Raw genomic sequence first — 27,193 nt, 5'->3', positions numbered from 1 at the left:
TTCTGACAGAAATCAATATACTGTAGAAATCAGACAACAAATTGCCAAAATAGGCTTCAGGCCAGTGGGCTCATTAAGCACAAACCTCAGCCAGGGAAACATTTTGACCTATTTTTCAAATTTTTCTGAACGCATGTTTCATTATATTTCAAAATATCGTTACATTTTGCTTGGGCATCTCGATTTTGTAACGCAAAGAAGAGAAAATGAAATAATTGTTAATCCTGCAATGCAGTGATAACATGCTGTGCGAGGACTCCACCTAAGTGTCTCTTTTTCCTTTTAACTACTTAAGTGTGCTTCGTGGGTATTGTGCAAGGCATTGAGTTTCAGATGTTAAATGGAATTCAGAATGGATTAATGAATATTTTTATTTAGTAATTTTTAAATTAATGTTGGTATGTCAACGTATAGCTTACAAATATTCTTAACTTTCTTAAAGATTTGCTTTAAAAGATAAAGTAAATCATTTTTTTAACCCTGTACAATGTATAGCTTTCAACGTATGATGTGTGATTTCTTCCTTCGCCTTGTTCTCCCTGACATGGGTTATGCAAAAGCAATGAGTCAGGATGGCATATAGAATTGATGCACTTAAACGGATATATAGAAACTTTTACTGTATAAGGGATGTGCATGTACCGTATAAGTACATGTTTGTTTCAATTTTTTTTCAAGTCCTACCAAAATTTTGTCCAAAAACTTTTTTGTGTTTGTGCTTTATTGTGTGTAAATTCTGTATCGCCAGTAATAGTAATTCATTGTTAATCTATCATAAACCAGAGGTTTTAACTTTTGAGCATTTTATTTTTAAATACAGATTGTAGTTAAACTGGAACTTGGCCATGTAGCACAAGCATTAGATGTTCCGTCACCTTTAGGTCATACACATGAATGGAAGGTATTTGTTAAAGGAGCTGATGGAATTACCATTGAAAACTTTGTAGAAAAGGTATTTATTGATAAACGTTTTTTTACAAAACTTGTTATTGCACAATTATTGTTTTATATCAATGTAATGAGTCCTCATTTACTTTTGTGTGAAAAACACAATTTCAGCATCCGGTGTATGCCTGGCATGCAGGCCCCTAGATGTTTTGTCTTGTATTTAACAAAACAACATTTAATTTTTTGTAGACATTGTCAACTTATGTGATTGTTATATATGCAATGAACTTGTGTTGTGCTAGGTCAGTGGTTCTCAGTCTAATTACTTCACCATTCAAAATTGTTCAAAATTCCACCTTATGTATATGAAACAAAAATTAGTTATTATATGCTATTTAATAATTTAATTTATGTGTTCAACAAACAAACGTTGCTGCTATTAAAAACATACTCAGTCACAACTCACGTTTGGGTCATAAGTAGGCAAACTATTTTCCATGAAGCCAATTTTTTAGGTAAAAAAGAATAGAGAGAACACTGTAGCAAATTTCATGTTGATAGGAGCGATATTGACAAACTTATAAAGTCGATAAACAGTCAAGTTTTATCGTTGGGTAATAAAGTTTATTTTTATAAATTAAACACAGTTGTTTCGATTTGTAATCTTTTCGGATACGGATAGACACCTTGTGTTACAATAAAGGGTATCGTACCTTTACACAATCTGACTGCGGTCACACTTACATCTTCACTTTTTTGCAGATGCACGACAGAAAAGCAGGTTTGTTTTATACGTGACTGCATTTACACACTTTGATGTTTTGATTGCTAACATGTTCAATTGTTCTTATTCAAAAAGAAATCTTTTGAAATTCGGTCATGTGTACATCGTATTTTTTGTGAACAGCGCAATATAGTTGAGGTCATTCATGGGGTCATACAACTCGCTTGTCAGACAGAAAGCTGCATGGACACGCAGCAAAAATGCAAAAACGTTTTTGTTAATTGTGCAACTAAATCACCCTCTTGTATATTTACAGACAGACATGGGTGCAACTATGGAGTTGTATACTCTCACAAACATTCACTAAAACTTCTTACAAAGTCTACTTGGTACTAAATGTCAGTTGTCAAATCATGTTGGCTGCTGGTGTACGGGATCACGTCAATTAACCGTGAACAAATTACCTGGCGACAATTGGCCTTGATCAACTGACCGGCAACAAATTGGCCGGCGACACAAATCAACCGCTATGCATTTTAACCGTACAATTGTATGAAATATTTTAATTTAATAGTAATTAAATAGTTTTAATGTATTACTCGTATTTCTGGAAGTCTTTTTGTTTATTTAAATAAATGTTTAAATTTGTATTGAAATAAAAATAAATTTTTTTAAAAAAGGAAATAATTACAAACAAATATTTACTTTACATATAATATACTACCATCAACTTAAACACAATAATTCAGCACTTTGCATGGTCAATTTACCTCCCGGTCAATTTTGATTCCGGTCAGTTGGTTCTAGGTCAATTTACGTCACGGTCAGTTGTCCCCGGTTAGTTTGTTCACAGTCAATTTCACACGGTTAATTGTCGTAGAACCCTGGTGTACGACTGTGGTTACATGATAAAAGCCTTTGAAAATTACTGTTTATTAATACTTGCGTTATTTTCGATATGATAAAATTGCCTGAAAGGTGTTAAAGTTTTTAGGACCACTCAAGATATGTTTGGTCCGTTAATAAAAAGATTTAGAATGTGATAAAAAAATTCCTTTTCAAACTGTTATTTGCGTTTTGCATTAAGTGCAGAGACAAGCCAAAATATCAAACTTTTATTAGCTCAACTTTTGTCCATCAATTGTCCTACGATAAGGAAGCTTTGCATGCCATTTTGCCGATGAAATGTTACAATTCCTTTGTGAGCAAACATTAGCCTATTTTAATCATTTCCTGGAATCACTAGTAACTGCGATTGTCTGATAGTTTAGCGAAACTTTCGCATACCTGCATGGCTGCACTTGTAGCAAGCAAATTGTGGATTCTCTATATGTAATCAACTTAACTCTATCGTGAGCCATCCTATTCTAGTTTGTTTGTTCACTATTAACCTATATATTATATTCATACTTTTTTGCCATCAATTACCAGTTCTTATTCCATTAAATTGCTTGTTATTTTGTTTTGAAGGTTGTATTTTGGCTGCACGAATCATATGACCCACCAAAACATGTTGTAAAACACCCCCCTTATGAAGTGAAGAAAAGTGGTTATGCTGGATTTAACATTTTGATTGATATCCATTTTAAAAACAAGGTCATTTAAGTATACTAATTTTATATCTTTTGTCTAGATCAGGCATGCACAACATGCGGCCCGCGAAACCTTTTCATGCGGCCCGCGAGATATTCCGTGATTTCGCTCATTTTTGCTGAAAAATTTTACAAGAACAATCCAACCTTTGTTGCTTGTTTCTGCACAAAGCGAGAGAGCACGTGCGCGGATGAATATTTTCAAAACGTAGTGTCTGGTACCGTAGGTGTTAGTGTACATCAGAATTTTACTGTTGGTTGAGTTGTCAGCATTTTGTGAAATATACAGTACCCCGTAATCGCGTTATGACTGAAAACAAGAGAAGGAAGATTGAAAATGAGGGCAGAATCTTTAACCGAGAATGGACAAGTAAATATTTATTTACAGTAACAAACTCGAAAATACTGTGTCTTGTTTGCCGAAATGTGGTTGCAGTCCCAAAGGAGTATAATCTGAGACGCCATTTTGAATCAAATCACCCGAACCTAGCTGAATTAGATGCTACTGAAAGGAACCTTAAAGCAGACAGTTTACTTAAGAATCTTTGCTCGGAACGAAATTTTTTTAAGCGTCCGGTAAATGTTACCGCTACCAGAGTTAGCTACGAAATAGATGGAATATTGGTACATTTTCCAACCTGTTCACAGCATATTTTGCAATAGAGGCATTCAGCGGTAGGAATCAAATATGCTCAACAAATCAAATTCCTGATTGAAGAATTTAACAGCAGGCTTTCTCTTTCCAGTGAAGAAAAACTACAGCTAAAAATCATTGAAAATCCATTTTTAATAGATCCGGAAGAAGCACCTCCACATTTACAAATGGAGGTCATTGATTTGCAAACTTCATCTTTGTACAAAACAAAATACAGTATGGAGAAAGCAGTTTGCAAGAATTTTACAAGTCTTTGCCCAAAGAAAAGTTTAAAAATTTGCTTACCATGGCAAAACAAATTTTCAGCTTATTTGGAAGCACATATATATGTGAGCAAACGTTCTCAGTAATGAACTATAACAAGAGTAAGCAACGATCCTTGCTTACTGATGGACATTTGGAAGATATCCTAAAAATATCAACTTCCAGCATCTCGCCTAATTATGACTAGCTTGTTGCGAACGAAAGATGTAACGTTTCTCATTAAATTTCATTTTTTGATATTTGTCTTGTATGTAGATTTCTTGTTAATGTTAGGAATTTATACTTCGTTGGATTTGTTATTGTTTGTCACCGTCGAGGGGTTACTTTTGTTATAAAACCGTCGAAACATAGTTACAAGCTCTTATGAGAGATAAATAGAACAAAACAGTAATAAACTTTTCTCCACGGTTACAGTTACACAATCAACGAATCCGATGCTTTATCGCCGATAAGCGTTAAAAACTAGATACTGTAGTGCGAGAGGCAACCGTCTCTTGATAGTAACCATCTTCTCAACGATATCTCTTATTCGACGGTTAATCGGTCACATTATATAAAGTAGGCTACACGTTAGTTACAACAACGTTAGCACGCGGCCCGCGAAAAATATTTTTTCCCTAAAACGGCCCGTGTACTGTTTTGAGTTGTGCATACCTGATCTAGATCATACTTCTAATGGAAAAACTCTCATTTTATTTTCCAAGGTAGTTGGAAAAAGTAGGTATTTATGGAATACAAATTCAAATGATCTAGTGTTTTGTTTTTCAAGATTTACATTCTATTAATACCTTAAATTGTAACATTGGAGATAAGTGATTTTTTATCAAATTTTGTTTTTATTTCAATGTCATAAGAACTATAACATGTTTGCACTCCCACGATTGCCAGCTTTAATATTTGTCTATGTGTCTATGTGTGAAGATGATGTCACTCACTTTGGCTTTATATGACTTGCATATTGAAATAATCCTTGTAGTAATACTGACAAGCATTGTTCCCTCATATTATATGCTGTTTTCCTAATAGACAAGAGTTGCGAGAAGGCCTAGTGGTTAGAGTTACAGGCGTCAGCTTAGCAAAACAAGCGGGCATGCGGCGACGTCACAAAAGTAACTTACCCCATGCGCAAAGCAGAACATGTCAAGTTTTGCAGTTACGTAATTGTCAAAATTACTCTTTCTGTTCACACAGCGTAAAATCGTGAAATATTTCACATCGCTTAGATTTGATATAAGAATACAAGAATACTGTATGATATAAGAATACTGTAAACACTTCTTCAGATAAAATGTCTTCAGAGAATTTCTAGGATATAACTTGTACAGTTCTGTTATTTGGAAAATTTGTACAACGACATTTTTTTAGAGATGAATACGACCATCCATTCAAAGCCAAAATATGTATGCATTAACGCTTATTAGAATGTACAATGTTGACGACTGAAATGCTTGCTTACTGTAATTGAAACATTTTCATGCGGACACCCGAAAAAACAATGATTAATGACGAGAATAGATTGAGCGAACACATACCTCACAAAATAGGCTTAATTATCTCTTTCACAAAAAAATGTGTCTCTTTTTACCCATATATTCAACTTTGAATGAAATAAAGAATTTTATTTTGAAACAATAATACCTTCTTTAAAATGATAAGAAATAGGCAATAGATACGAAATAAGGTTCAAACTGCAAGCGCCTGATTTTAATTTAGACAGAGAACATAACGCTTGCCAAAGAGGTAAAAGTTAACTTTTGTATTGTTTAAAAGACATTTCCACACAATTTTGTTAAGGGAAAAATCTTGAATAGTTTATGCTTAAAAAAGACTTATATGGGGCTATAAGGCTATAGGCTAAAAGGCAATTTCCAGAAATAAAGTTTTGTGCTTACATTGACACATTAAGAAGTCAGTCAGAGATTGTTAAAAATTTAATTTGGGGAAACTTTGAGCATTTTAATGTGTCTTAGGATTTCAAAAAAAGAGGCAACACCTTGCCAAAGTCTGGGTGTGAACTCCCTAAGTTGGTGCCCATATTTAGAGTGTCTGCCTTCCATGCAGGATACTCGGGTGTGATTCTCAGCTCAATTCAAAAACTTTAAAATGGTATTCCTGGCTTCTTCGCTTGGCTTTCAACTCTGAGAAGTTAGCGTGAAGAGGGTAAACCAGTAGTACTACAAGAAAACCTGCACTCTACTTTGGCATAAACGGCACAAGTGGTTGTGTGTCCAAAGGGCAATGAAACAGAAATTAAAAATTATGTAAAAATATTAAATTAAAATTTTGTAAACTTAGAGCAAGAAAGCATATTATGTTGAAAAAATTTCTATCAACGACATCAACTCTCATTTGGCATTGGATACATATAAGAGTTTCTGCAGCCTTTTCAAGAGCACTAAAGCAAAGTATATCAGTGATATGTGGTACAGATATTCGGCCGCAGTGACGGATTAAGGGATGATGACTGGGATTGGGCTGCAGATGGGGTGCAGGTACTGAAGTGAAACAGAAGTACTGATAACAGCGTAATAGCAATTTAACAATATTTAAAAGCCAGCGTGGGCCACTGACACACTTAGTAGTGGGAAAATTTTAACTGCATTTCCGCCAGGCATTTTGATAGCACCAGTGCGGTTTCATTTGCCGCTAGACTGCACTTAAACCAAATACAAGTATTTCAAAGAAACGTAAGAGGAAAAAATTATGCAATCGGCAGAGAGCAAGGTGAGGAAAATGCTTGCATCTTTGTCATAAAAGCATTTTAGAAAATGTGTTGTGTCGCAAACTAACGTTTAAACAAAGTAATAGTAATTGTTTTTAAGCAATAAAATAAACTGTTTAAGCAGTGCGTGCAAAAAATGTTTACTGCGGAGAGTGATGTTGCAACATCTCAACGCCCCAGCTGCCTTAAATGCATGATTTCATCACTATGTTTATTTCTATTTCACCCACTCAGTTAATTACCCCACCTTTGTTTGAGTCCAAACAATCTCATTAATTGCAATTTTCCCAGACGTTCTTGGTATGGTAATACCAACTAACCAAACTAACTCCGTAACTTTGCCTTGAAACATAAAATCGTATCTCTCTCTCTCTCTCTCTTCAATATCCACTTTATCATCTCATGATGGTCGTGAGCGCAGCAGTTCTGGGAACTCCTGGAACAGTTTGTGATCTTTTGCCATGTCTGTCAGTTCGGCTAAAGGGTATCTAGTCGTGACCAAGCCAGGTCTGTGTTGTAATTTTACCACCTGGATTTTGATTAACTTCTTTAACTGATTGGTGTGGCAAGCATGGCTTGGTTTGCAAGTCTTTGCAGATGCATTCTGGTTGACATGACTAATCCATTGCAATTGGACCTCATGTGCTACGCATTTGTCACCATCAATAAGTCTTATAAGTAACGAATTAGGCTTCTGACTGTTTTCCGTGCTTTCTTGTTTGATTTGTATGACCTATTTCCACTATTATAGTTGCGTTGGGCTACGTAAAACTGCTTGGTTAGGCGTCAACAAAAATAAATTTTCTACATAGTAACTAAGTTGTGACAGCTTTTGATCTAATAGTGTTGCAACATAAGCCCCTTTTTAAAATACCATTTCTGAAGCCTGAACCCATGAGCACACTCTTTTGATCATTATCCAAGATTCATGGCCATAGGTTAAAAATGGAAGGAAAGTTAACTTAAAAATTGAGAGCTTTGCTGTCTTAGAAAGCTTTTACTTCATGACAACCGGACTTTGAAGCTCACCACGTGACTGCACTTGCCTTACTAATTTGGGTGTCTAATTCAGCATTCTGTTTTCCATCACTCGTAGATTGCACTTACAGGTACTGGAACTTCTCTACCTGTTTCAGTGTTTTTTCGCACAGCATTGATCAGGATTTCTTGAGAGGCTGTGCTAACTGGGCATGTTGTTGGGTTGTGTATTGTTGTTAATTATTGCTTGATCGATTGTTCGCTAATCTGACTCCATTGATAATGCGCTCATTAACCCCTGATAGCCTGATTAACAATCATAGTACCAAAACCAAACTGACAATGTTTTGAATATTGATATATTTTTGTTTTCAACGAAACGGTTACTGTTTTTAGAGCACAGAATAGAGCTGCGTTCGGTAGACTGTAAATAACAGACTGTTATTACTAGACTGTTAATATCAGAGCTTACATGTTAAGCGCTGTAGTACGAATGACATTATTTGAAAGTAATCAAAACCTGGTCGCGTATACTAGACACGGAAATAAATAAATACCAAAATATAGTACAGCACTTATTGTTAAACACACGAAATTAAACACTAATAACATTATAATATCATCAGATCTGCTTGAGAATTTCGTAGGAATAAGGGCTAATTATGACAATTAACACAAGGCAAACTTGCTTCAATTTTCTCTATGCATATCTATTCTTTGCAAACAGTTGCAAAACGATAGAGTGCATGTTGAAGATCAGGTTCGGAAGAAGCCAGAAGAACCAGGTCATCTGCAAATGGCCAATCCTATTGCTTTCAATCGTGACACACTCTTCGGCAAGGCCGTGCCTGTCCATCAAGTACATGTAAACTATGAAAAGGAGAAGTGACAACACACACCAATGGCAGAGTTCTACATCCACAGTGAAATATTTTGACTTAACAGTGTTTAAACGAGCACAAACTTTAGAGCAATTGTACATTGATTTAATGGCGAATATTAAGCAACCATCAATACGTTACTCATGTAATACACTCTCGAGCAGGGGTGTCCAATCTTTTTGGCCAAAGGGCCACATGCGATTTACGAATGATTGCGCGGGCCACTTAAGTGTTTACTGCTAATTTCTAAATAATACCCTCACACCAAAAGTCTAATCTTAGAAATACGTATTATCCTCTTTTACAATTATAAGAACAATAAACATACCAAGATATAGCAAATTCAACAAAGTTTTTACTACATGTCGACATTTCAATGTGAAGTTAGGTACTGTTTTTCTCTAACAAGTTTGGCAATATTCGGTGAGATGGAGGATGTAGCAATGCGAAGCGAGTTTTCCATATGGCTGTCAGAAATTAGTAAACAAACAATAAATGCCAATTTCTCGGAATGTAAGTTCGCCATAAATTATGTAGGCGATTCACTTGATAATATAAGTCATTTCGACAAATACCGCACGGGCCACTCAAAACCTTCCTGCGGGCCACGGGTTGGACACCCCTGCTGTAGAGCTTATCTCGAAGAACTTGACCATACACTTTTTTTGAGATCAACTAATCAGTCATAAACATCTCTTGCGTATTCCCAAGACTTACCGTATTTTACGAACCATAAGGCGCACTGTCAATAAATTGCTCTGATTATTTTTTTGTTCATACATAAGGCGCACCAGGCTATAGAACGCAACGTATTTTAAGGAGTATGGGTTACCGTATAAAGCTATAGCGTATACCGTATAAAGCCGTATCTACTTGATCCATACATTAGGCGCACGATCAATTTATGAGGAAAAAAAGGATTTAAATTGCGCCTTATGGTCCGTAAAATACGGTAATGAAAATTTGATCAGTTTGCTCCATCCAGGAAAAAGGAGAATGGACATGAAAAAAGTTGATTTTAGTTATTTAGGGTTTGATTAAAGGTGGATTTAGGTTAGGTCTAGGTTACTATGTTATAATATTGAAGTTAGGTTAACAATAAACTGTCAAAAAGTAGCTTTCAACATCCAGTTTTTTTGCTGCTTTCTCTTTTTCTGTATTTATCACCTTGTTATTGCTCAAAGGGACTGTAAACGTTATTCCTAGTGCATCTGCTATAGTCTATACGAGTCTACTGTAGTGTATTAGTTTTTAAAGATTCTATTGTTATAGACTGAGCATTACTGTGAAGTTCTGAGGATGGTTTATACCCAGTCGATACATAAATATAGTTGGTGAAGTATTCGTATTCCAAATTAGAATTCTGGACATTTTAAATAAATGTATTTGTATTCGTATTTGACAAAAATGGAGCTACTGTATTCGCATTTGAATACAAATACATTTCTTCCTGTATTCGCCTCAAGCCTGAGTTCATAATGTTAAGATTGTTGTTACAACATAGTTGTAAGAGACACCTTCTATTCTCCTAATAACCTGCATTACCATGTTTACCAATCACATTCTTCTATGTATGGTTATCAGTTCCAACATGTTCATTGGAGTCTCTCAATAGAAGTGTGAATTTATTGGGTGCCACCCTCTGCAGGGCAGCCTCCACATCATCAAGAAACTCATTGTATTGCGAAGTTGAACTTGATGCATATACCTGTACCCAATATAGGCTTTTCCCTCTAATCGAATTCGACCTCCTAAAGGAATTCATTCATCTACATTCTGAACAATCTGCCAGCTGGGGACCTGTGTGTATCCACACACCTTCCTGCGCAGAAACCGTTGGACACCAGAGTTGAAGAGTTTCCACCCATCAGCCAGGTGAACAGTATTGGAGAAATCCCTACAATATTTAAGTTACACCGTAGTTTCTGCTTTCCTTTTAGAGAAAAGACATTCTAGTTTCCAACTGTTAGCCGCGGACCGATTGGTGAGCGGATACGCACAGGATCTCCAAGAATAAAAGTATTCTTCGCTATCCCCAGTCACATTGGTGGGTTTCGGTTTCCAGGTGGCTTGTGTGCTTTCTTTTCGAACAAACCTCTAAAATTGGAACATGTTCCTTGTTTGCCCGTGGGACGAATGATGAGGTGTGTTTGACGTTCTTGTATGTTTTTTTGCTTGGTACACTTTTAGTCTGGTACACCTCTAGTATTTTCAACCTGCCCTGGTACTTGTATCCATTTGTAAACAAAGTTTACTCCAGTATTCCACTCCAGCTTCAAAGTTTGAGGCATTCAAGCTACAATAAGAGAGTAGTCCATAAAGGAGACCTTTGTTGTATTTGTTGCCTAATATTATCATTAATATGATTCAAGGCATTTCAAACTTTTCCACTTCAAAAGAAGATTCTTTACAAACAACTTAAAGTTACTGTTTGACATTGGTTTATTCTGGAGCTATAACTGTTAACAGCCTCATAAGCTTTTGAATAACATATGGTTTTCATAAGCGTGATACTGTAATCGGAGTCGAGATCTGTGTTGATGCATTATTTAGCGTTGATTAGGAAAGAGCGCAGGTTAGTAATATCGGGAGAAATATTTTGATGCAGTCAAAGTAAATTTTTAGTAAACATTTTATACTTGGCGTATAAGCCCATGGTTAATTTTTCAGATTATTTGGACACACTCAAAAATGTGCCTATACATTGAAATATACGGTATTTAACCAAACATTATTTTATGTGATGCTTATAATGATGTGAAATGGGGTTCTACCACGAGCTTACTAGTTGGTACAGTGTAATAATGTACGCTCTCTTTGTCATAAAAGGAGTGCAAATTTGCGATATAAATTTTGGCAATAATTGCTTAACCACTATATAATGTTATAAAACCTTTCACCATCATGTATACTTGCTACTGCTCTTTGATTTTAAGCTCAACTTGTTTTTGTACTTACACCCTCATTTAAGCTGGGTGCTTAAGTAACCATATAATGCTTTTGTGATTATTCAAACAAGTCAAATAATCATGCTTTGATGTTGGTGTAGTCGGAGCCCAGAACTGTTCGATTTCATTACGACATGTTTTTGCACAAGGAGAACATGCCTCCAGTTAATCACACTAGAGTAGAAATGTTGACATTCACAAATCCTGCTGATGATTTTAAGAAGAGACTTCTAAAAGCTGGAGGTTATAATATAATGTTTCAGAAATTCTGTTTAATCTGCATAAATATATTTTGCATAGTCTGTTTTGTTATGTCATAGGTACTGTAAAAGCTCAAGCTATTCCGTCACCCCCTAAAGTGAAAAAAATCTACAAGGTAAACATAGTTTGCACATGTTATTTATTTCAACAGTATTTAGTAGACTATGTTTGAAGTGATGCTTAATTTATAATTTTAAATAATGAAATCTGTGTCAGCTTATGTTTAACATTTTTAGTACATCTTATCTCCATGCAGTTTTTTAACTGGCTCTTGTGGAAGTTTTTTTGACAAATGGCCCAAAACAATACCGACACCTAAATGGCTTAAAGCCAACTAAAATAACACCAAATTATCTTTTTAATAAGGATCCCAATGGTTTCTCGTGTAAAGATAGCAAATCTATAATTTGAAATGTAATGGTTTCATACCTTGTGAAGTTGCGAGTTGTAAAGATTTTAACAAAATGAAATCTAATTTTACTGAAACAATCTTAAGTCGTGAAAGCTCGGTACTCAGATTTTTTTCTTTATTAACTTTATTTGTACGCATAATTAAGATGCAAAAAGTATTTTTAACTTTGTTGTTTCGTAATTCTGTAAGTACTTTATACATTGGTTCATAATCTTATTTTTGAAGCAGTAATGCAAGCCCAAAACTGCTGAAGTGAGTTTATATATCCTACCTATTTTATGCTTTGGTGCTGTGAATGAATGAACAAAATTTGTCCAAGAAACTTACCGACAGTAGGCATAATTAAAATGTATGTTTGTAGACATCAACTTTGTTATTAAACTATAAATGTGCTAAACACTCAACATATATTTTTTCTATACTTCTTTATTCCTCAAAATAGACTTTTTACACAATTTGTTTTTTCACATGCGACAACCAACACGGAACACTTCAATGTGTCAATGGTAAACCATAACATTCATTTTATTCTTTTCATATAAAGATATTAATGTCAAATGGTGTATTTGCAATGACTTTCATCAGTATTCACAACGTAATAAAACTTAACATAAAAGTAGGCTACGAATGTAACAAAGTTAATAATAGAAGTTGAATGTCAAGTAAAAACTATTTCAATTACCGATACATCGATGCCCATAATTTTCAGCAACATGTCAACATATGTGAGCAATTGCTTCGCATGTAAATTTCTTTAATTTTGTTGTTTGAAGATGATCACATGTGGTCTGTTTATCACACCATCAAAATTTGGCCAATGAGTAATTTTTAGTCAGGTGTGTAAGCCCCCTCTCGTTTTTTGCCCCATCTTTTTGTCAAAAAATTGACTTATATGCGGGTATACATGGAATATTATATTTCCACTGGAAAAAGCTTCCACTGGTTTACAAATCCAACTCTAAAGCATGGAACACCCCTCCATTTTCCAAACATAGATAAAAAAAACTTGAACTTAAAATAAGAAATGTGATAATGTTTGTAAGAAATTGTTATTGCTGATATATTGGTCGCTATACTAGTTACCGTGGTAACTGCTTGATCTAGCCTTGCCACCACCTCCCTAAATGTTATGCCACCTAATGTGGAAACAGCATTTTTAACTTTAATTACCCATAAATTATTACAAGCTGTTCCTTTGATTAAATGATTACTGTTCCCTTTAATCTGGTGTTGTACGTTCGTTAACCTTCTGATTGCCACTAAGGTCATTCGAATAAACCAACAGTCATGTATGCTCGCTCTGTGTGAGCTGATTCTAAATCATAGATTTACAAGGTACATCAGAACATTACAAGAAAAAACTGCAAAAATTTTTACTTACTATTGACAATTGCACTTCCCATCCTTACGTCAGCAGTCTGACAAATGTTAAGCTGATGTTCCTGTTTTTCTATACAACAGCCAAAACCTAACCTATGGATGCTGGGTACTTTTCTGTTTAAAGCGTGCTGCAGAAAGAAGCTTGCACAGATGCAAGCTCAGATCAGATCTTACTTTTGGGGAGCAGGAATAATTTAAAGTTAATTTTTTGGAAGTAATGAAGGTTCTCAGTAAAGTTTAAAACTCAGTTTCTGTTGTTTAGATCAGAAACTGTTTCGAAAATGCATGCTTTTTTCCTTAAAAACCAGAAGATAACTTAGAAATTGATCACAAGTGACTGGTTTGTGATCAAAGACGATGAACTTCAGTGAATACGTAGAAGGTCATGCTGAGCTAAATGCGAGAAATTATGACAGCAAAATCACCATAAGAGCTGAGCTTTAAGCTTGTAAAGAGCACGCTGTGGAAGATCAAGAGGAAAAAGATGATGATACAGCTCTCCTGAAGAACCATCTCCTTTCTCTTTCCTAAAACCGTTGCAGGCGTTATATCACTACTTTTGAGTGCAATTTGGCAACGATGAGATGTTAAGCTATGTGTCCAAAATGTAGCATTACTTAACTGCAATGCAGACAAGCTAAAATTCCATCCGTTTTTTGCGCAAAAAGGATGATTTACTTGTCTGTATGTGTGTTATGAACATTGTTCAAGCAATAAACATCGTCAAAGGTGGTGTTGCATGTAACTAACAATAGTTACGAAACTTACCTAAACATTCAGAGCTGCTGTTACAAATGTTTGGTGCAAATTAAGTAACCTACTTTTTGGATATGTGTATAAGCACAAAATATTGCTAACTAGTTTTTTATATGTCTGCACACTTAATAGAAATGCCTGGAATATCTGCACTATCCGAAGCTGGGCAATAGCAGAAAACAGCATTTGTGATAACCATCCTGTAATAACCTAGCGCTATCATCTGCGACAGCGTGGTCCAACTGCAGGCCCGCAGGCCAAAGTTGGCCCGTGAGCACCTTTTTTTGGCCCGCGAACTGATATTCAGCTTTGATTCAATCTGGCAACATAACTTCAATTTGATAAACAGATGATAAACTTCACAGATGCGTTTCAAGCGCAGCTTCAAAGCAATGAATTTCTTAGCGGCTTGACTTTTCTAACTGATATAACAAATCACTTGAATGTGCTAAATTTGAGTTTGCAGAGGAAAGGGCAGAGCATTTCGAATTTAGTGGGACATGTAGAAGGTTTCCGCTCAAAATTGGGCTTGTTCAAGGACTGTTTGGAACGAAACGATCTGACTCATTTTTCCTGTTGCTCTCCATCAAAGAAGAAAACCCAAGTGCCGATTTTACTCAATTCGAAAATAATATAGATTTGCTGATCGATGAATTTAGCAACAGGTTTGCGGACTTTCGCAAGCTCAAGATTCCTCTCGCTATTCAACAATCCCATGAACGTGAGCGTTAGTACACAGCCACCAGAGCTTCAACTCGAAATATGTGAACTTCAGAACGATCAATTTTTGTTTTCAAAGAAAATGGAAAATCCTGAAAGCTTTTGGAAGTTTGTCTCAAAGGAGAGGTTTCCCCTTTTAAAAGACGCTGCTATGAAGCTGTACTCTATGTTTGGAAGTACATACATTTGTGAACGTACGTTTTCAGCAATGAACAATATTAAAACAAAAAATCGAAATCAATTTGGAAATGAGGCTCTTCACTCTTCAGGCTTGCCTTCGCATGGCCACAACTACGATTCCCGTGGATACCAACGCTATAGTCGAGGAAGAACCTCGACCGCAGATGTCACATTGATCAGCATTTAATAGTTAAATTTTGAACTATTTTAATTTCAGTTTTAATGAAACAAGAGAACTTTTTTCAGTTCTAATTTCAGTTCTAATATCAATGTCACATTGTTCTTCAGTTCTAATTTCACATTTCTTCAGTTCTAATTTAAAAGCATTGGCCCGCAAGATAAAAAAAATTTCTGATTTTGGCCCGCGATGAAAAGAAGTTGGACCACGCTGATCTGCGATATAGCTTTAAACTTGGTCCCTTCATGAAGTAAAAGTTTATAACACTAAATCGAGTAGGGTAGTGACACTGCGAAACTATTGAAGTAATGCCACACTGCTTACTATGCACATAAGTAGGTAACATCTTACGTTCATAAAGAAACAATTCACACTGAAGTTTTGGCAAAAGATTATTTGGAGAAGTGGCAAATTTTTTCACCAAGTGTCGCAAAGTATTACATGCACTGTCTTTATCCTTTATAAATGAAAAGCTGATCAAATTTACATTGGAATGCAATGAATAAAATTTTTAGGCAAAATCTAAGCATTATATTTGACCTAAAAAGGACTTATTTATTTTTAAAGAGTAAACTATTTTTCAATACTGTTGATTTTTGAATATTATTGTGTTTTTCATCCTAACCAACATTTCTGGGATATTTTATTGGCATTCTGAAGGTTAACTTTATGTTTTTCTACACGAACTCTTGCAAGCATAAACTTGCTGCTTCAGGTGTACTGTATTCCTGTGTCATTTGTATATTCCTGTGGAATTTGTGTAATTAGTATATGTAATGTAAATAGTAATATAATTAGTAAAACCTCAAATTATATATCCATCTTTCAATCTAACTTGTTATTATTTTTTTGTTTGATGATGTAGGTTATATACATTTACTATCTCATTTAGGTTTGTATATGATGTTATTTTTACAGGATTTTAATCACACAGATGGAAGCATCATGAAAAATGTTGGAAAGGAAAAATGTAAATAGTTTTAAATTGATTATTCTTTTGATGTACAGCAGGAGTTCCCAATCAGGGGTGCGAGATAGTCTTTTAACAGGTGTGAAACCTATGGATAGGCAATTGTTTGTCCTAAAGTATTTAATCGCGAAAGAGTGGGGAAACTTTTATGAGTTGAATACTGCATTTTTTAAACTGGGATGCAGTTAGGCTTGAAGTGGAGTTAAAAGTTATGCTTTCATATTACTCTACTCTTGTAAGGGTCGAAACACATCAAAAGTATTCTAGAGTGTAAGGACAAAAGGTTGGGAACCCCTGATGTGCAGGTTATGAACGAAATACGAGTTTTGGGTTAGTTCAAGTCATCTAGGCTATGACACTGAACCTCGCAGAATTTTTTGTATTCTAACAAAATGTTTACATCTATAAGCTAAGTAAATATGTGTAAGATGAAAACATGTTTTTAGTATTTTTCAAGATAAAATATACCAAAAGTATTAAGTTACTATCATGGTTAATTTCCATATAGCAATTATATCTCTTAACACTGGAACGACCTCGCTTACAAACTACCTAGAACGACCAACCGGATCAATTGACGTATAGCACTCATAAAATACAATTCATTCATTTTATTTAGCAAGAATAACATCCTTGAAGTAGAAATGGAAATAAATGTCATTTGTTGCACTTTAAACATAACTGCGCACACTACGCAAAATAACACCATGTTATACTTTATTTGGAAGGAAGCACACAGTTCAAGCGCAACCTGGCAGGCATCAACTGCAAATTTTGAAAATTAACTTGAAGGAGAAAAAATATAAAAAATGTTGTTGTTTGCAAAACAATAACTGTAATAGTTCACAAAGATAAGCAAGCGTTGGTTACATTCAATCAACACATTTTGGGCAAGTTTTGATAGTGTAATTCTCACAAACTGTACTCCGGCAGGTGTTGCACAAATCCGTCGTTGTGTTACGGCGTTTGCGCATTTTTTCCGCTTTTTTCTGCAGGTTCTTTAGTTTCAATGGAGCTTCTTCGTGCAGCTGCATTTTGTTCAGTATCATCACCTAGAGTTGTCCCAGTAAGTTCTTCAACCACGCGTTGTATGAACTTCTGACGACTGATGCCTGACTTGCAAATGTATCAGAAAAGAATCCAGCTATTGATCAGTGCTAGATCAATAACATTGTAAAACATGTGAATCGGCCACCTTCTGCTTGCAGCCTTTACTGGCCATCTGGTTAATGAAGTCAACCCCAGCTTTTGTATTATTATAGAATAAAACGGTTTCTGGTTTTTTCTTATGGTTGTTGTCAGAAGGAATCTCTACATGAGGATGTAGTGTGCTCATTAATTATTAGTACCAATTTTTGTTTTTTACACTGTTACGAAGTCAAAGTAACATAAGCTGTTTGAGTAGATGCAACTAGGGAACTATGCTCTTTCTTTTTTTAGGCTTGTGGTAGTTCTCTACGATTCTGTCAGACTGTGCCAACAATACTACATTTTTATTCTTCCAAAAGCAGAGCAACATCAAGACTTGTGAAAAAGTTGTCACGAGTGACATAATAGCCACGTTTGAAAATTGGTTGCATCAGCTGCGTCACGATGTATGTTGCCAACCTTACAAAAGCATCCCTGCATCATTTTTCCCCAAATATGGAAAGCTATTGTACAGGTATTTTGTCTTCGTATCAACTGCCATCCAGAACTTGATTCCAAACTTGTCAGGTTTATTCGGCATGTATTGTGTCTGCATCTAGAATTACATGGAAGTAGTTGTTCGTCAATTGCAATGTAAGGGTAGGCACATACACCCTCTGAGAGTTGTCAGTAAAAGGCTTCCACAATGAGGAATCGAAGCAAAATTTGTCATATATTACCCTTTGCCGGCTTTCACTCTTCATGTGGAAATGTAAGAAACGCGTTATTTCCTTCAATCTGTGTCTTGGTAGAGTTTTATTGAACATCTTTTACCCCCACGCTGCATCCCACAAACTTTCCATTGGCAGAGATCTCTGTCCAAAAATCCCTCTTGCAATTACCAGTCAAATAAATTTGTCCAGCTCATCAAGCGTCACATCCCAGTTCAATCTGCCAGAAATGCGTTGGGCAAGTTATAATTATTCTGTAGACTGCAATCACACCTTCTGTAGACTGAGTGTGAAATTTTAAGCTGTGTGCGTCAATTGACGCGCTTGATTGTTCTAATTAGGTACATGATTAAATTCGCTGTTTTAATCGTAAAACCCCCAAAAGTCAGATCAACTGAACGTTTTAAGAAGTAAATAATTGTCAAAAAGTCTTAGCAGAAAATGGTGATGACCGGCAGAGATACAAGAAATTGAATACTTGAAATGTGTCAATTGATGTGCTTGGTGGTTCTAGTGTTAAGTAAAGTACAGTGCTTTATGTTTTCACATTTATCAGGAATATTGGATACCTAGAAAGGCTTTACTGAATTGGTGGTGAAGTGCCTAGTTTGTAATGTCTCCTTTTAATGATGAAACCAACACGATTTTAGAGTAAAACTCACAGAGCTATATTGGCTTGGCTCATACAGTAGAATTCACCTATATCAACACCTCAAGGGGGTGAAGAAAAAGTGTCGATATAGACGAATTAATATAAACTGTTCCTAATTTCCGGTTTTAGTTCAATGTGAGGGCATGGTGAGGGTTAAATGTGTACTTTAATCAGGACTGCCGCTTAATTTAATGTTTTCGCGTACACTACGGCAAAGAACAACACAAACAAGATTGTGAAAAATAATGGTAGTTGTATTTCACATAGTAATAAGACAGCTATCCAACATGACAATTTGTGGACACTGCTTAAGTCGTAATAAGTCATAGTGACATCATACGTCAAATATGACTACGCAACCTAAGCCGTCATACAATAACGTCATAAAGTCGTAAGTGGGATTACGTTCCTGAGTGAAAAGAAGAGCTGTAACTTTCACTATAAATGAACTAAATTCTCTGGAGGATCAAAAAAGGTGTGGATATAGCCGAAGTCGATATAGGCGAATTGTACTCTGCTTTATTTTAAGACAAACTTGTTTCAGGGTTATACTTGGCTTGTGTAAAAAAAATTCAGTATAGATAAAGGTATACAGTACATACGTAAGGAAAGCTGTTGCATTCAAATTTGGTTGTGTCTTGGGATGTACAATACAGAATATTTTACTATTCTTGAATATTTTATTCTAGAAAAGTCTTTAATTGACTTACACTAAACTCAGCGGCATTTTCTCATTGATCAAGATCTAGGTTAATTACCTCAGTGTTTATTTTGTGACAACATTTCAAATCTTTTTATTTCAATTTTTTGGTGGGAGATTTTTTCGTATATAGTATGTCCAGCTGTAGTTACAGCTCAACTTATTTTCGTTTGAATTAAAGTTTAGACTTATTTGAACAACTATGTATAAAAAAGCTCTTTCTATTGGGTCCTAAGTAAAGGTGTACCGAATTGTGTTTTTAGAAGCAGTTTGAAACTGAAGTTATAGAAAAAAGAACTTATGTGTTAACTTATGGGGCTTATGTGATTAAAGAAATAAAAAACTGAATTTAAGCGTACTTAGTAGTAACTTGCAACAGAAAGATACGTTAATGATATATTAATTTCCTGTTACGAACAACAACAATCTTATCGGCTGTTGTTATAATTTTATTGCAATGAAAGAATTTTCAGACAGGTTTTTAGGAGTATCTAAATATTTGGTTTTTGGCTGAATCTTAAAATAAATTCGGTCGATAATCGAATTTGGCTATTTTTCTCAATCCGCTGAGGCAGGGGCTCAACGTTTAGAGATTTAAGAGATTTTATTGCTATGCACTTTATGGAGTAACGTTCACCATGAAACCCTCATAAAAATCCCATTACTAAAGCCTACGCCCATCAGTACATGCTTTCGGTTGTTATCCTACATTCAAGGCCATATTGTGACATTTGGAATGAAAACTGATTTAACAATTGAGAGCTTTGCGGTCTTTGAAAGATCTCAAGTTATGACAATCGACATTGAAGCTCACACATGACTGCTCTTGCTTTTCCAATTCTTTTCTCTCCAGTGTCTTTGTTTCAGTGTTCTGTTTTCCAACACTTGTGAATTGCACTCCTAGATACTTAACTTCTCTATCTGCTCCAGTGAGCACTGACCAGGGTTTCTTGAATGGTAGAGTACCTCAGTTTTTGTGCTTATTTTCATCCCGGACTCACTTGCAGGTGCCTGTGACTACAAACTTTTTAAATTTTCGACTGGTTCTTGGTAGCTGTAACCATCATTTTCCTTAAATGAATAAATTTTTTCAAATAAATGAAAGTCAATTTGCTTTGTTCTTGCTCGTTTTCTTATAAAAGTTGCTTCAACAACCGTTTGCTTTTTGTCATAATCACTGTTGCCGTTTTTCTTATTTTGTTTATGATAAAGGTATAAAGTCTGTTACTATCGATATAAGCAAGTCTTTTGTACTGAGTCAGGATGGGAAAACTTATAAAAATCAGCATGAAGCTTCCTAATAAATAATATTTGTCCTACTGCAACTAAAAGCTGTAACAAAAGAGCATAAGGAGTCTGGTTTACTCCACTAAATAATCCAGTACAACTGGATCCACACAGGTTTTGCTCCAGCGCTTTTTACATTTGATTTAATCAGGTGAAAGAGTAAGCTGGCTGAGTTAAACAAGCATAAATCTTTTTCGTGAAAAATTATCTGTGTAAATCCATCTTTTTTTTGTTTACAGATATTAACTGTAATCATTCTATATTTTCAATTAAAATTGCCAAATTAATCGTTTCCGGTTAAGATAAATAAAATTGTTAGTATGATATGATTATTGCTAGAAATTTCTGAAAAACTTATCATAGTCTCTCATGCCATATAGTTTATGAAACATTCTATTCTTGAATAGTAAATTATTCTATTTTGAACATACCCCGTTACCACACTGGATATTAACAAAATTGACTTTTTCTAGAAAGTTTTGGTTTGACGAATGCAATATGGATTGTGATTATTATTGACAAATGTTTTTTGTGAAGTTTTCACTTTTAGACAATTTAAAAAAGGTTTAGGTTATTGGAATTACTGTTCCAAGTGTTTGGAAACTTTTTAACATCTTATATGTGCATACGATTTTTCCATACCAAATAGTAAATCGAAGTATTTATGCCACTTCTTGTTTAATGGTACTATTTATTAGACGTCCATGAAAAAATGCAGTCTGATGAGAATGAAGGTGAGGTTGAAAAGCTGGAAGATTTCTATATGCAAAAAGAGATGAAACGGAAAAGTGGGACTGAGGAAAAGGTTACTAAATTATGCTTATTATATAAAAACACTTCCATACTACTACAACCACAGCATTTTATTTCATGATGTTATTACTCATGAGCATAAAGTGTCGCTGAATCCATCAACTGCTTTGTTGTGGTGGTAAATTTGTGTTAATGAATTTTAATTTTCAAAAAACAAAAAACTTACCACTTAATGGAAACAAACCGACTTACACTTTGAGAGCAATAGGGAAGCGTTCACTTGTAAAATAGCAGTGTGAATTTAACCGTTTAGTTGGTAGTATCAACCTTCAATGGTTCACTTCACACAAAAATAGATTTTCTGTGTTGACATATTTTTTGATCGTTTGTGCCTGTGGCAGAAGTTATGTTAACAGCAAATACTAACAGCTTGCGGCAACAATAAAATCAACGTAGGAATCAGATCAAAGTTTTAGGATTAAGACAAACTATTTTTAAAAATAAACCAAACCAGTCAAGAATTAAATGTGTAGTAGCAATAATTTTTGCTTGCTGTTGGCTAGTCACAGTCAAAGAGATGTGGCCAACTCCTGTGTCAAAGGGTGTAAACCTTGTGTTGTGAGGTGACCTTTTGAAGCAACTTCTCCTCTGGTACCAATCGTAGTTGTGGTGACAAATTGGCACTACACAACCTTTTCTTTTTGCCCCTGAAGAGGAGGCATGAGCCATCATGAGAACATCTTGAAGTACTGGTAACATGATTTGGTGATCACCACGGGGAGTAAAATGGATCAGAGATAAGACAACAGACAATTGCCTCCATGTAACAGCAATAATCCTCATTTACCAACTGGTTAGTTAAAACCAAACTAAGAAATGTGGCTGACTTGCACCCTCATTCAGTGTAAGGAGCACTGCACTTATGAAGTGACTTTTGGAAGTTTTTTTTTTCATTTGTGGTACCAGTTGTAGTTGTAGCAACAAGCAGGGCGATACAAGTATCTTGTTAACACTGAAAGGTTAGGTATACAGATGACATCAGTCAATCGCATATCTAATTCTTCAGGCATTTTTATGTGATTATCCGATACATGCAGTTAGCTATTTGCTTAAGAAAAGGTTTATCGCGGACAGACGATTTTGTGAACTAGAAAACTACATCCTTACAGAGCCATGCAAATTTCATTGCCTTATATACTTGCATATGAGCTATCTTTCGTAGAAATACATTGGGCTTTAGATGTGAGGGAGGGGTCTTACATAGCAGCTCTAAAGGCTTATCAAAACCTTTTTCTTTTTCATCGGCCAAATTACTGTAACTTAACCGTTCACATGTCATTAATTACTGTTAAAACAACAAACCTATGAAAATTTGCACTGAAATTATTCATTGGATTCTGTTTGACATGCGGTTGAAAATCATTGATCATCATTGAGTTTAAATTGTTTTCGCAGAGAAGCAATGCCGATTGTTTACATTGAAGCACTTCTAGCTTATTTATATGTAGGTTTGATGAGTTGTGAAGTGCATCATTTGAAATTTTTTTATGAAGTAATTAAGACGGAATGTTATTGTTTACCCATCCATGCTTTGAAATGTCTTGCTTTTTGTTTTAGAGTTTGATTTTGTAAACTGATTGCTTTAATATAAATAAATGTTTCTGTGGGAATGCAGTTAAGTTTTTCCCAGCACGTCTGCTGCTCATTTTAATTACTGAGCGTTGCATTGTCATGTGACTAAACACCTCTCAGGATAAAATACAATTATGAAAGACTTACGCTCATACATGTGCAGTCGTGATATGTAATGTACAAATATAAATCTATCTGATTTGGACGACAACACTGTGCAGCATAAACATTTAAAATCGTGTCAAGTTACCACATACTTTAAAACACGATTCAAACCCAAATGTCATATGATGATGATGATAATGATATTTTAGACGACAATTTCCTTTCAAAGCAGGGGGTCCAATTGCGTATTTGGCAGCTAAGTGTGTTGCAAGTACATGTTTTACAAGTATTTTTCTTTTCAACGTTTTGCTCAAGAAAATATGCACTTAAACAGATGAAAGTAGAAACTCGGACAAAAAAGTCTTATGCGATAATCCCATTAATTTCTTTAAAGTGAGTGTGTCCAAAAACAATTTGATCTTATATGAAAGAACTGAATATTTTCATGAAATAGTTTTAAAAAAATTTTTGTTACGTAATTTTAAGCAAAAGAAAATGCCAAAATTGACCTTAATTGTGACGTAGATCAAGGCCCTTGTGATGCCATAGGTAATCACAGACAACACTCGCAAATTTATAAATTTAAGAATACCTACAGTATATCAGGTATGTATCTGTTTCATCTGTATAGATTCTTTTAACTGCCAACCGCTTGATAGGTGACAGCCTATAGCCCAGGGGTTCCCAACCTTTTTACGATCTCGTACCACTTGGGCACCCTGTTTTGTCAACACATACCACTTGCTGCAGAACAACTAATTTGGTCAAATCTTAATTTATTCAGAAGAATGATATACATAAAAATAACAAGAAAATTTTAATGAGATTTTGTTTACCACAGCTAAATTTTAATGAGATTTTGTTTACCTTCCACAAGTTGATCCATGCGCAGCATAAATTTGCTAACAGCGCATCGCAAGTCATGTACAAGCGCACCTAGTCTGTTTCGGCCTTTTGATTTGATGTTCATCATGACTGAAAATCCCTGCTTTCATTCCCACATAGAAAGGAAAATCAGTAGTAAATCAGCTTGGAAAGCTAGCGTTGAGTATGAAGAGGCCATACTAAGCCAGAACATTCTTCGTATTTTGTCTTGGGCGTCTGGTCCTCATGAATCTATATCAGTCCCCATTGCCCCCCCCCCCCCCCCCCAGTCCCAACATATAAGTTGCTTGGATCAACTGAGAAAGGATTGGTGCTGTAGGCACAACTTGTGGCATCTGGAAAGTAATGCAACAATTCTGCATTAAGTAATGAGAGATGATGAATGATTTCCTGAGAAAAGACATCAGGTGAATCCATTATCCACTCAAATGGGGAGTGACAAACTCTTCAGTTTGTGAGCATGTCAAGTAAGAGCAAACTGCAGGCCATGTATTCTCAGTTGTATTATCTGCCATGTTCTTTGTGGAATTAATGGCTTACAAGTTTTGGACGACAGTGCAACGTGATAGCTGCTTAACTTAAATCTGATATCTAGCCCTGATGGCAGAAGAAGAGCTGCTCCCACAACAATAACAAGTGAAGTTTGGCAGAAGAAGAACTGCTCTCATGACGATGACCATTGAAGTTTTCAGATTGAATATTTTCTTAATTGAATATCATCTGCTCATGTATGTGTACAATTCTTCTCCTTTTTATTCATAACATACAGATGATTTTGTATGAAGCCCACATGTGACTTCCTTCCTTGCTACTTTGTTAGCATTTTACAAGAAAATAAAGGGAGACCTGAAAGTTAGCATTAAAGTATGATTGAATATAAACTTTGCTAATGCAATGGTCATTAATACCTGGTGACATTGTGAGATGGCAACAGTTTTTAAAGATCAACCAACACATAAGCATGAGTCACACTTGGAGACTGCAGTCTGAAAGTAAAAAATAAGTTGTAAGATACCTACACAAATGATGTTTGTACTTGTACTTTCAGTACTTAGTGACTTTCTAGAAATAGTTTAAATTCTTTAGTAATTTGAATTATAGGGTAACATACAAAAACTTGGAATATTAATGACAAAACAAATACTGATTAAAAGATGTTTTGTACAAATAATATTGGCATTATTTCTGAGATTACAATAATTGTGCATCTTGTTTTTTCTGCGCTTTGTATTAGTTTGTAGGTCAGTTAAAACAACTAAGCTTGAGAAAGTTGTTTGTACTTACCCTTGTTACAATTATTTCATTACAATTTAAACTATTTCAGCCTTTTTCGGTGGTACTTAACAGATTTGGAATAATGCATGTTAATAAAAAACTTAGTAGTTATCTGAACAGAGAATTATTGTGATTGTATGTACTAGCAGAACTCATGTAAATCACAATTGTAGTGGTAAAGTATGTCACCTTATCATAGCTTCGAAAATTAACAAATACAATAGTAATCCTAAGGGGGTGGTTTGTGAAAAACCAAGAATGTGATATATCAAACAGCATAATTGAAAAATATGCAATCTTTTGAAAACATTTCATTCATAATGCCAATGTCAACGATATGTCTTAAATTTAGTGGTCATTGTAGCATTTAATCATGGGCTTAGAGTTTGTCAAATTAGCAACATTCGTGTATAAGCAGGTCAATGTTTTGTGAAATTGTTTACTGAAAATTTATTTTTAGATAAAACTGGGTAAATCTTCACGTCCTTTGTTCTCTAAAGAAGGAAGTATTGAAATGAAAAGAATAAAAAACAAAGATACTGGAAAGGATTTTAAAAATAAGAAAAGGTACAGAATTCCCTTTTATTTCCTGTTTATTTTATAATAATGTTAGTTATTTGTTGATATATTATAAAAGCAAACCTCTTATATACGGAGTTGCTTAAGCCATACTTTTTATATGCCTTACAGGAAACAAGGGTATGAAGTGAAACTACCGAAGATTGAACAAGAACGAAGCGCTAGTCGCGAAGCATTATTTTTACCTGACAGAAATGTTTTGACAATGGTTAAGTTTTTGCACTCTGACATTGGCAGCAATATTGATGGCACTGGAAAAGAAGAGAAACCACAAAAAAGTCTCCAGAAACCACAGAAATCTAAGATAAAAAAGTCTCAACAAAAAACTTACAATGATCTATACGGCAAATCAACCAAACATTTACAGGAGTCAAGTGTAGCAAGCGAAACTTCCATGAGCTATGATCTGGACGTCCATAATGCTTCACCTGGCAGGCATTCAGAAGGTTATTCACAAAAAAGTGCAACTTCATCAACGTATATTCTTAATCGAGGTAAGTGAGTTGCGTTAGAATAGTAATGACCTAATTATTATCCAAACTTAATGAGCACAATTACAGCAGAATTGTTCATGTTATCCATAACTTCCTGAGAGTTTAAAGTTACAAGATTTAACATAGTGTTTCCCAAACTTTTTTTACTATTACCGTATTTTACGGACCATAAAGTGCACCCGATTATAAGGCGCACTGTCAATAAATTGCTTTGATTAGTTTTTTGTTCATACATAAGGCGCACCGGCAAGTTTACTTGTTACGTAATAAATGTAAGCAAGTCACAATAGTACAATGATCAAAAGAAAAAATGAGTTGCTAGTTTTATCGTAGTTTATTGTGTAAGACGGTGGTTTAATTATATAATAATACATTATTATAGGCGTTAGGCGCACGCACATACATTAGGCCAGGGCTTCCCAAACTTTTTTGCTCGCAACCCCTTTCAAACTTCTGAAGTTTT

General features: G+C 35.0%; 1 protein-coding gene across 3 annotated transcripts in view; it reads left to right on the top strand.

The window, feature by feature from the left end:
* The window catches only part of LOC143446123 (uncharacterized), a 50,181-nt gene that overhangs the window by 5,738 nt on the left and 17,250 nt on the right, over window positions 1–27,193 (top strand). The window contains exons 2-9 of one of the 3 annotated variants that reach the window (XM_076945620.1): window positions 821–952; window positions 3,083–3,208; window positions 11,754–11,895; window positions 11,973–12,028; window positions 16,458–16,509; window positions 21,706–21,812; window positions 26,118–26,224; window positions 26,348–26,730. In XM_076945620.1, coding sequence (XP_076801735.1) covers window positions 821–952; window positions 3,083–3,208; window positions 11,754–11,895; window positions 11,973–12,028; window positions 16,458–16,509; window positions 21,706–21,812; window positions 26,118–26,224; window positions 26,348–26,730 — 1,105 coding nt within the window. Of the gene's footprint in view, window positions 1–820; window positions 953–3,082; window positions 3,209–10,512; window positions 10,849–11,753; window positions 11,896–11,972; window positions 12,029–16,457; window positions 16,510–21,705; window positions 21,813–26,117; window positions 26,225–26,347; window positions 26,731–27,193 lie in introns of those variants that run through there. The other 2 variants (XM_076945621.1, XM_076945622.1) reach the window with 2 other exon arrangements.

The sequence above is a fragment of the Clavelina lepadiformis genome, chromosome 2 (genome assembly GCF_947623445.1).
Source record: "Clavelina lepadiformis chromosome 2, kaClaLepa1.1, whole genome shotgun sequence".
Lineage (NCBI taxonomy): Eukaryota > Metazoa > Chordata > Ascidiacea > Aplousobranchia > Clavelinidae > Clavelina > Clavelina lepadiformis.
The sequence above is the reverse complement of the archived record's forward strand: the minus strand, read 5'-3'. Positions and strand labels throughout refer to the sequence as shown.